Raw genomic sequence first — 12088 nt, forward strand, 5'->3', positions numbered from 1 at the left:
ACGTCTCGGTCACCTCTTGTTCGCATTGACGGCACTTTGAACAGTGGACATTACATTTCAGATGTGTTACGACCCGTGGCTCTAACCTTCATTAGATCCCTGCGAAACCCTACATTTGAGCAGGATAATGCACGACTGCATGTTGCAGGTCCTGTAAGGGCTTTTCTGGATACTGCTACCGTGGCCAGCACATTTTCAAGATCTCTCACCAATTGAAAACGTCTGGTCAATGGTGGCCGAGCAACTGGCTCGTCACAATACGCCAGTCACTACCCTTGATGAACTGTGGTATCGTGTTGAAGGTGCATGGGCAGCTGTACCTGTACACGCCATCCAAGCTCTGTTTGACTCAATGCCCAGGCGTATCGAGGCCGTTATTGCGGCCAGAGGTGGTTGTTCTGGGTACTGATTTCTCAGGATCTATGCACCCATGTTGCGTGAAAATGTAATCACATGTCAGTTCTAGTATAATATATTTGTCCAATGAATACCCGTTTATCATCAGCATTTCTTCGTGGTGTAGCAATTTTAATGGCCAGTAGTGTAACAGCGCCGCGGCACTAACAACAGTTCATAGACTCCTTGGAGTCCAACAAACCGGTACGGATAATAATAACAAGATGTGGTCGATCGTCGTGGAATCAACAAATTGGCTGTACACCCGAAAGCACGACGTACATCAGTCACGTCGATTAAACCTGAGAGATCACACCAAGTCATTGTGACCGAACTACATCCTTCCGCAACTGTAGTGTGGGGAATAAATTATTTCACACAGGCAGAGGTTGAACCTTCCACTTATCACTGGTTAAAGCATGGATGGCGCCAGCGAGTTGTGATACGCGGTCAGCTGAGTAATGACGTCAGCGCCGAGAGGACAGTCTCTGTGTTTTGCGTCACGATGGCTGCCTGGTGGTATTCACGTTGACGCAGCGATGACACGCTTCCAGATGTTGGCTGACCTACGTAAGCGACTTTCGTGCGCCTCCTTATCAAGGAAGAGAATTTCATCACAGCGACTCCAAAGCTGCAGTTTCTTTCGCCGGCGAACTGAAGTCCATACTCGTGTCCGAGTGCGAGAGTAAAGTGCATGAGGTATCGTCACGCTTGCGCGTGCGCTGTAGAAAACGTATGAAGATGTGTAAGAGACAAAACTCTGAGGGATTCCGAGAACTACAACTACACAACCACACGGACAAAAAAAATTACTTCGCTCCATAACAGTCGAGGTGCATTACGAAGCCTGTGAATTCATCAGTCTGGAACGTATGCATGCAGCCTTGTAAACACAAACGTTGTCATCTTGGGGCACAGGAGCGTCAATAGCATACTCATAACGAAGTAGCAGAAAGAGCAGCGGCTCGTCATGAAACAAAAAAGCACCACAAAAATATGACAGAACCATCCACAGCCAGAACTACACCCTCCCCACACTGAGGCTAGAGACCTTAAAGGGACGTTGTTGCACTTGAGTCCTTAAATCATTTGAAGAGGCAAAATTGTCAGGCCTGGGGCCACACGCCTGCAGCCAGCTGCTGGTCAGTTTCCCCGTTGTTTATCACGTTGAAGACTTGCAGCCTTTGGTTTAGATGCAGGTATCTTGATAAAATATAGATATATCCATATTCTTTCCCAAAAATATCGACATATGTCGGTGATATTCTTCCCACTGATACATCAATATCGTAATAGCAATATCGAGTGCCATATTTTTATTTTATGCTACATTTTTCACAATTTTCGGTAAATATTGAAATTGTTCTTTTCTAATTGTAGTAGAACGTAATTTTACTTTATGAAGGAGTCTTACTACCTTTTGAGCTTTCGTCACGTATAATTAGCACAAACAAGTAGTCCGATAGCATTGTCGGGAGTCGGTGTGAATAGAATAAAGAAATAGCACATCAGTTGCATTAAAAACCAATTTTTAACGCAACTAGTGTGCTATTTGTTCACATCGGCATTCTTCAAAAACAGTTGCTGAAAATGGTGAACAAAAATCTAAATGACAACCCCAATGTTTGCGGTGTGCCGAGACGTGTGAGGGCAAATACTGACGTAGTGGGCACTAAGCGCTAACAACACAAACTGGCACCGCGAAAATTTGGACACTACAGCTGCAAGATCGCTGGCATCGGCAGAAATGAAAAAAATAAGAAAACACAGGAAAGTCGACATGAAGTGTTGCTGACAAATCCGCTATGTGACGAAACCGAATGACGGACCCATCGGACACCTTTTACTGTGCCACTTACATGCAATTACCATTGTTGGCAAAGTGGTTATCACCAAGCGTGAACGCGCTCTAAGGAAGACGATGCGGCTGCTAGCTTGTTGGCGTACAGAATATCTAAATCAGTACTTAAATATACGACTCTAAAGCCGTCCGTACATTTACAATTTACAGCTGACATTTTTATGGGCCGGAACGTCAATATTTTTTCCATCGATTTTTCGCCCTTCTTCGATATAAAGAGGACCAATAATGATACTTTTTTAAATATCGATATATCAGATTCCCGATATTTTTAAAAATATCGACAGTCCTATCTTAGTGTAATCAATTCTCTTTTGCGAGGTGCCAGACTGCACTTGTTCATTGCATGCATTGTTCACTCGGAAACTGGTTGAGATGAATCTTCGTTCACTGATAGCAACAACTGCCACTGACAAGGTGTGACACTCATAGCAAATAGAGAGTCTAAAAAGAACCGGGCAAGTGCGAGTAGGACTCGGACGTGTACAATAATAATAAAAATAATAGTAATAATAATTTCGTCTGTCCCAATCGCCTGCTGCAAGTCTTTCTATTGAATGTCACTTCGACGGCTTGCGTGTCCCTAACCTACCCCCAATTACCCAACCGGGAAAAGGAAAGATACAGGGAATCCGAACCACGTGTTTGTTTTTGGTGACTCCTCAAAAAGATGAGAGGCGACGGCTACGTGGAAACAAAGACTGAAAAATCCGTAATCCGAATGAGATTCGATCACCCGACCTCGCAGTTTCCAGGCATGCACTTTACCGCTAGATGAGCAGGCTCGACATGTGTATCCACGGTTCGTCTGTTATCTTTCGGTGAGTGAGTTTGCTAGGATCAAAATATTTAACACTTTTCTGAATATTTTGACTGAATTGACTTAGAAGCTTGAATGTTTTACACCGCCTAGGGACCGTTGACGTTAGTATTTGACACAGATTTTAACTTGATACGTCTATTCGTTAATGAGAAAAAGGGTCTTAAGAGACGGACAGACAGAAAGACAAACGGTCGAGAAATGGCAAAATAATATTTTTATATGATATAATTACAAATTAACAATTTTCGTATTTCTTACTTTACTTGTACTGTGAAACCTTATTTCTTGGCCTACAGAGTCCGCCAGAAAAATATACACGACTTTAAGGAACAGAAAGTATTACTTGTGTGTTTATTTTACATTTAATAATTGATCACACATGTTGTACAATCTCCAGTTTAGCACGTGGTTACTTTAAATGTTCAAAATGTTCACCGTTGGCGGCCTTACACATAACAGACCGACGAGCGGTCGCAGCAACTACGTCAGTCAATGTTACAGTGGAGATCGCTGCACAGCTCGCTGTTATCTTCTGTCGAGGTTCCTCCAGCGTGCGTGGTCTACGTCGATAGTCGTTATCTTGCACAGTTCACCACAAGTAAAACTCCATAGGTGTTATATCTGGTGACCGTGGAGGGAACTTTATGGGCTCGCTTCGTCTAATCCAATGCCCCAGAAAATTGTCATCCAGGAAAGGATGGTGGTAGTGTGGTGGCGCCCTGACCTGTTGGTACAAGATCTCTTAACCAGCTCCATAAAGCGCAGGTATACCTGGCAAAATTTATGTGCGTAACATTGCCAGGTACACTTCTCCAGTGACAGTAGCATCAAGGAAACAGGGTTTTACTGAGCACCTAGATGATAGTTCACACCATACATTAACCCCTGGTAGAGCGACAGCTTTATCCACATAAAAATGTGGATTTTCCGGTGGCCAGTACACACTGTTATGCCGATTCATGGTTCCATTAAGTTTAAATTGTGCCTCGTCACTCCACACTACCTTCGACACAAATTGTTCGTCATCAGTTACCATTTGCTGACACCATTCGCAAAAATGCATTCGGCGATCAGGATCGTCATTAATCGCTCGCAGCTTTCAGAAATCTTCGTACGCTTGTACTGCTAACCCCCACTTCAAGTGCACATTGCGTAGCAGACTTCTCTGGAGAAATAATAAACGTTTCCAACACGAGAGCCGACGAATCAGGAATTTAGCTGTACGTTGTCTTCCTGATCTTCCTCTATGAATATCACAAGTTGTCCCATGCAATTCCAACTGGTCAATGATGCGTTTAATTGTTAGGCTGGTTGGCGGTTCTGTTTAAAACTCCCGCCTCCACTGACGTTGCACTTCAACGGCATTATCAAACTTGAAAAACCACTTCACAATACATTTTCGTTGCTCGAATGTCAAGCGTGCTCCAGCCACCTTGTTTTCTCAATATCGAGATGGAATTACTGACATCTGTTGAGCCAAATACCATACTACAACATGTCTGGGTAAATATAAAAATAAATTAATTGTGTTTGCATAAGGCACCTGTGTGTCATCTTCTGTGGGTCAGTTTTTATTTCTGTAAAGCACAATACAAAATTTGTAATAATATATCTATTTTAGGCCTAAGAATTGCAATATGTGCATTTTGCTTTGTTTTGTTAGACGCTCACCTTATAATTACATCGCTAAATGAAGTGCATTCTTTGTGCCCTTTTTCGTCTTTTTTTTTTTTTTTTTTTTTTTTTTTTTTTTTTTTTTTTTTTTTTTTTTTTTTTGCAGCATGTCATCTGCAACCTAGTTTGCAGATGATATGCTAAATTATTATAAATTTGGTATTGTACTTTACAGAAATAAAAACTGATCCACAGAAGATGACACGTAGATGTCGAAACATGTCTGAGTAAATATAAAAATAAAAAATTAATTAATTAGTTAACTGTGTTTGCATAAGGCTGATTTTCAAAACAAACCAGTCTCCTCATCTGTTTATAACTACGACAACTTACAGTTATTTGAACGCGCTTACTGAATTCAAACTTTGATCTTCTTCTACAATTCTTACCCTCCATTCCTCACATTTTTTCATGTTTTTTCCATTAATGAATTGACAGTTCAGGCTGTGTTCTATCAACCGACCCCATCATTTAGTCAAGAAGTGCCATAAATTTCTTACTTCCCTCATTCGATTCAGTACCTCCTTATTTGTTGTTCGACCTACCAATCTAATCTTCAACATTCCTCTGTATTACAACATTTCGAAAACTTCTGTCTTCTTTTCGTCAGAACTGCCAATCGGCCACGTTTCACTTTCGTACAAGGCTATACTCCAGACGTACACCTTCAGAAAAAACTTGCTAACACACCTGGGTGTTCTGCGAGTTTTACTGTTGTGTGTAATCTCTGCCTGCTCTCCGACCAACCAACCAACAGTCTGGTTGGAGTCCACACAGCGAGTACACAGAAAGGCAAAACTCGCAGCACCTGAAGACGATGGCTGGGCCTACAGTGCAGAAAATGGAAACAATAGCTCGGCAGAACAGCCAGAAGCTCACCATTAATCAACAATGCCGAGAAAATCTGACAGACACCTTCAGTTTATACTAGATGCTAACAAAGTTGTCTTTTTCAGTTATGTTTTTCTTCTTATTGCCTGTCTCCAGTGTTTCCAACCCTGGCCATCATCAGTTATTTTGCTACCCAAACAACAAAATTTATGTACTACTTTTAGTATGCCACTGTGCTGAGTGCGGAACACGTGGAACTACGATACTGTTTCTCTTCTGAATTTCTACAAAGGTGAAGTGAAACTAAGAACTGAGTTTAAAAGGGCGCAAAATTGTCAAAAGTGAATGTGCAAACAAAATATTTTTTTCGACTTTTGCTTATGCTAAAAAACGAAAAAGCAATGGTTTGCAGAATATGTAAACAAGACGCAAAAATACCAATGAATAAAAGCTAAATGCGTCGAGTAAATTATTCTTTAATTATAGTAAGTCTAAGACGGAAGAGTTAAGAGTAATTCATTGCAACAGTTGCTGTGGAAGAGGGCAACACTAACAAACCTGTTATGCGTTCATTTTTCCAACGCTTTATTCAAAAGTGGAACGCTTGAGACATAATCTGAAATTGGTTCCTGAACCCTCTGCCAGACAGTGAATTGTGATGTGCGTAGTAATCATGTAACTTACATGTCGACGCAGATACATATTTATGACGATCAACATTTTCTTTATGAGCATTCTTGTTAAGACATTAAGAACGCATTATTCCCACAGCACACATTTTTTAAATGCCTTTATTTCGCATTATTTGTCATTTTTGTTAGGAAATGAAGACCAACCAGACGAACGCTTCTAATTATCATGTATCCTAGTTCAGACTCAAGAGGTGTTCTTTTAGGAAATGTTTAATATCGTTTCTAAAATTTGAATTTCAAAACACGATAAACACAGTAAAATAGTAGATAAAAGAGCTGAAGTTAATGCCGTGTCTGTTGATTCCGGTAAAACTTGTAATACAGTTTAGCACGGTCACGTTGTAAACAAAATACGTACATACGGATTATGCCAACAGATACGCAGTTCGAGCGAAGAACCATTATTTTAATCTAATTGTAGACATGATGAAAAGCGAAGGTACTGGCGTACTTCACGGTACTGCAATAGTACAAGTCGTGTTCATATGACCTGGTGATAGTGTTGGCAGTTGCGGACAGGGAAGTGAAAGCTGTAGAAATTTGTTACGAAATGCAAAGAGACCCGCAGTTGCTGAGTATATAGTGAAAATTTTGACAGTTGACTCTAAATAGAAATAAATGTAATGTAGCGTGTGTAAATACACTATGTGATCAAAAGTATCCGGGCACCAGGCAGAAAGTGACTTTACAAGTTCGTGGCGTCCTGCATCAGTAATGCTGGAATTCAATATGTTGTTGACCCACCCTTAGCCTTGATGACAGCTACCACTCTCGCAGGCATACGTTCAATCAGGTGCTGGAAGATTTCTTGGGGAATGGCAGCCCATTCTTCACGGAGTGCTGCACTGACGAGAAGTATCAATGTCGGTCGGTGAGGCCTGGCACGAAGTCGGTGTTCCAAAACATCCCAAAGGTGTTCTATAGGATTCAGGTCAGGACTCTGTGCAGGTCAGTCCATTACAAGGATGTTATTGTCGTGTAGCCACTCCGCCACAGGCTGTGCATTATAAATAGGTGTTCGATTGTATTGAAAGATGCAATCGCCATTCCCGAATTGCTCTTCTACAATGGGAAGCAGGAAGATGCTTAAAATATCACATTAGACCTGTGCTGTGATAGTGCCACCCAAACCAACAAGGGGTGCAAGCCCCCTCCATGAAAAACACGACCACACCATAACACCACCGCCTCCGAATTTTACTGTTGGCACTACACACGCTAGCAGGTGACGTTCACCTGGCATTCGCCATACCCTCACGACCTATCGGATCCCCACATTGTGTACCGTGATTCGTCACTCCACACAACGTTTTTCCACTGTTCAATCGTCCAATGTGAAAGCTCTTTGCACCAAGCGAGGCGTCTTTTGGCATTTACCGGTGTGATGTGTGGCTTGCGAACAGCCTGTCGACCATGGAATCCAAGTTTTCTCACCTCCCGCCTAACTTTCATAGTACTTGCAGTGGATCCTGAAGCAGTTGGGAATTCCTGTGTGATGATCTGGTTAGATGTCTGCATATTACACATTACGACCCTCTTCAACTGTCGGCAGTCTCTGTCAGTCAACAGACGAGGTCGGCCTGTACGCTTTTGTGCTGTACGTGTCCCTTCACGTTTCCACTTCACTATTCTATCGGAAATAGTGGACGAAGAGAGGTTTAGGAGTGTGGAAATCTCGGGTACAGACGTATGACACAAGTGACACCCAATCGCCTGACCACGTTCGAAGTCCGTGAGTTCCGCATGTAACGCCGGAAATGCATATCCTCCTATTTCCATCTATTGTACTATAATTTGTTTTCCTTAATTTTGTTACCTGAATATATGACACTTCTGTGTCTTTACATATTGTAATTGTTTTACTATTTGTATATATATATTTATGCATTTATGTCGATGTATAATTGGTTTGTTTCGTAAATATTATTTGTATTTTTGCGCTGGGTCTTGCCTAGGGAAAACTGCTATCGAACGATTACATCGATAGGTCGTGTGAAGACTCAAAGTGTGTAGGATCTTTGGTAGTGTTAACTCTGCCGCGTGGAGCGCGGGCAGAGCTGAGGGAGTCTGGCTGGAGTAGCGAGTGGAGCAGGTGTGTTGTGTGACGCTCCCGCGAGTTGCCGCGCTTTCGGGGTTTGGCAGCATGTAATTGCGCTCGACTCGCGATGATAGTTTCCGACATGGTGTCGCGGACGGGAAGCATTAGCTGGCGCACATCAAGAGCCCGTTTCGCCTGGTGACCGTGTCGAGAAGAAGGCGCGCCAACATCCAGCTTCTGCAACAGCGACGGCCGACAATGAGTGACTGTCGCCACCTCCTCGATCGACGGTTTCAAACCTTCAATCAACCAACAAGGAAGACTAAAAGCACGTAAAGTTTCAGAACTGTATGGCAGACCTCAGCTTTTCAAATTGTTCCATTTGCCTGGCAAAATTACAGCAACTTAGCATGAACCTTTGTTGCTCATTGTCCCAATTGCATTGCCAAGCAGGGTCCCTTCCTTTTCCGAAATGAACCCGAGTGTCGTTGAAATTCAAACGCCAGCATAGTTCCATTTCACTGCTTTAATTTCAAAGTTCAATTTAAGTGACAATAGTTAGATTACACAAGCACAAATTAAGAGTGCGAGTTTTGTTACCGTATTTTAGCTTACCTGTGACTGCAGCCCAGCTTGGTACGTACTAAATTTTACTATTGTTAATTGTTCAGAATCGTTTAATTCAAGTTCAAAGTTGAATCTCTTCTTTCTAAATTGCGTAGATTCAAGTAGCTTTAGAAATGATTGTTGAGGTAGTCCAAGACTAACTGTATTTCGACGTGCTTCAGAAAGGAAGCTCACTATTAACTTCAGTCACTAAATTAACTTTCGATTTCCCGGTTTCATTAACTCTTTTGCTAAATTAAGTGTAGCGAAATTTATTACTTCTGACAAACTTTCAGTTTTCACACTACACATGTCAACCTTCAGTTGCCACGCTTCTAGTGCTAATTATATGTGTAATAACCTTTCCTTTTCAGTTATTATAGTAATTGTCCATAGGACTGGCGACCGTAATTTCCCCCAAATCTCAAATATCTAATTACCGCTAGTTGATTGTTAACGTAACGGCCGCACATTTACTTTCTTTATTAACTTTATCCCTATTTCAAAATTAATTTCCACCAGTTTCACTTGCATTTTTCCTTTCGTTTAGATGTAACCCTTTCCTCCCTCTTTACCGACAGAACTTCGGTGACGATTGCTTTTCCAAAATTCCCATTAGGTACACGCGGTTTCATTTCTCACTGTCATGAAGGTCGATAAGTGAGGGGGAGGTTACACGCAGAACGCCCCATTCTGCTCTATCACCATGTCTAATGACTACTGATATCGCTGATATGGAGTACCTGGCAGTAGGTGGCAGCACAACGCACTTAATACGAAAAACTATGTTTTTGGGTGTCCGGATACTTTTGATCACAAAGTGTGCACCTCCTGCAGGGAAAGCGCCAGAACGTCACCCAGTAAGTCAAAATGCGGACGAAGTTGTGTGTTGAGTGATCGTGACGGACTGTTACTGAAGAGAACTGTCATGAAAAATAAGAGGGCGACAGCTGTATAAAACACTGCAGAACTGAACGTCGCACTCGCGAACCCTGTCAGCACCAAAACAAGACGAAGGGAACTCCGTAAGTTGTGAATTGTTGGGCGACCTGGAATTCTAAAACCACTTATCAGTGACCGAAATGCCCGAAACAGGAAAACGTGGTGCCGAATCCATAAAACCTCGACTGTGGAGCAAAGGAGAAAGTAATTTGGTCTAATGAGTCTTGTTGCACACAGTTTCCAATTTCTGACACAGTTTACTTCCCAAAAGCGAAACATGGCAGGGGTTCGGTGATGGCCTGCGCAGACATATCGTGGTGTTCCTTGAGCCCCATGACTTCTCTGGAAGCTCGCATTACAGCGAAGGATTATGTGACCCTTTTGGCAGATCAGATCCAGCTAACTCAACAGTGTCTGTGCTCCTCTGTCGAAGTGTTCTAAGACGACAGATAAAAAATACATTTTTTGAAACTTTGATAAAATTGTCTTTCAGATGGTGACAAAAACATGTTTTCGAAAATTTCAGTCATTTCATGCCCAGATTCCTTTAATGTTCGTGAGAGTTCAAGTGGATAACTTTTTAAAAACAACATCGACGACCTAGAAGCAAAAATAAGGCATCAAAATTAGTAAATAAACGAAAAAGATACCGTATATTAGTTATATGTACATTAATTTCTGTCAGTGAACCCGAGGGCCTACTTGCTAGCCAATCTTGACACTGCCAAACACAGGAACACCATGCCCTCACGGCTAGGTGTTCCAATTAGAGTTTACAGCAGAAGTGTCCACTAAAGTCTGTTGAATCAAATCAGTTACTACGCCAGTGACCTAAGCTCACAAAGGGAAAAAACTATCAAACAACCAAGGCCCCAAAATCCCCTAAGTGGCCTACTACGAACAACGGGCAATTTGAAAGGCGCGTCGTCAGCCATTGTGGTAGTAAATTTACGCGCCTTTAGTTATAGCTTATCTTCCTTTGAGTTATATCACAAACATAATGTTGAATACAGCAATTTAATTTACAAACAAACGGCAACTAATCACTGTTAACCGATTTTCTTAGTACTACAAGAAATTTGCCACGTGAGCGCCAATTTTAGCATTCCGTTGTTTGGTACTCCAAATCTCTGAAGTGAAATGTATTTGGCATCATATGATTTTTTCGCTATCTGATACGCCGCATTATCTAACTGTGCGGTGTTCTCACCAAAGTCTGAACTATTTTATAGCATCACGAAGTGAAAAACTTTCCGCTTCATTTCCAACAGTACTCTCAAAGACAGCAGCTACAATTAAAAAATGCCAGACAAGTGCGAATAGGTTTTGATGAGTGAGTTAACGAGTATCAAAAAATGTGAAATAAATGGCCACATCTCTTGACTGCAGTGACTTAGAAGTTTAAGTTTTTTACACCTCCAAGGAGCCATAAACCTTAGTATTTGACATAAATTTCAACTTGATACCCCGCCCGTGCCTTAGCAAAAGGGGTCTTAAGAGACGAACAGGCAGACAAATACAAAGTGACCGACTGAGGTATGGAACCCTAAAAAAGGATCGTTAAATGAGTGATGTATCACTTCAGAAAATGTTAAGTGCTATGACAGTAAGTCCCCAATATTAAACATCTAAACATTTCACGTACCTGTGAAAGATGATACTGGTTTTCTTCCAGAATTTATTTGCGCAATTAAACACTGTATAACTCTTCACCATTTGCTTCGCCTACTCTAGAATTTATACGCAGCACAGTTACGACTAACAAATACTATACATATGCACGGATAAACACATAATATTCGATTTGTGTCGTTAAAAGTCACAATAAACATCTTCTTAACAGACCACCATAATGACGTCCACCCGAATGGTCCAAATATCCCACGACCTCAGCGCCCTCCGGAAGCCTTAGCAAACTATATTGTTTTACAGTTTACAAGTTTCGTGAAAGGATGTGAGAGATGATGTATGGAGATATAATAGACCTCGGTTTATCGAGAATGCGATAAAATAGTGTTGGTCGGCACAGACGAGTGAGTGTCTTGTGTTTGGCAGGATGCAGCTGGAACGGGTCAACGTCCGCCTGCACCCGGACAACACGGTGAGCTACCAGGAGAAGCGCAGCTTCAATTTCGCGCCGGAGCTCTCCGTTGGCAACCCTGACGTGGACAAGGTGGTCGTGCCCAACATCATCCTCATCGTGAGTAGCCTATTCAGGTGGCAAC

The 12088-nt window shown here is 41.9% G+C and overlaps 1 protein-coding gene across 1 annotated transcript in view; it reads left to right on the forward strand.

The window, feature by feature from the left end:
* The window catches only part of LOC126419891 (lysosome membrane protein 2-like), a 217926-nt gene that overhangs the window by 148270 nt on the left and 57568 nt on the right, over positions 1-12088 (forward strand). Inside the window, exon 4 of the mRNA XM_050087155.1 lies at positions 11919-12063. Within this exon, the coding sequence (XP_049943112.1) occupies positions 11919-12063 (145 nt within the window). The remainder of the gene's footprint in view (positions 1-11918; positions 12064-12088) is intronic.

The sequence above is a fragment of the Schistocerca serialis genome, chromosome 9, assembly GCF_023864345.2.
Source record: "Schistocerca serialis cubense isolate TAMUIC-IGC-003099 chromosome 9, iqSchSeri2.2, whole genome shotgun sequence".
Classification (NCBI taxonomy): Eukaryota; Metazoa; Arthropoda; class Insecta; order Orthoptera; family Acrididae; genus Schistocerca; species Schistocerca serialis.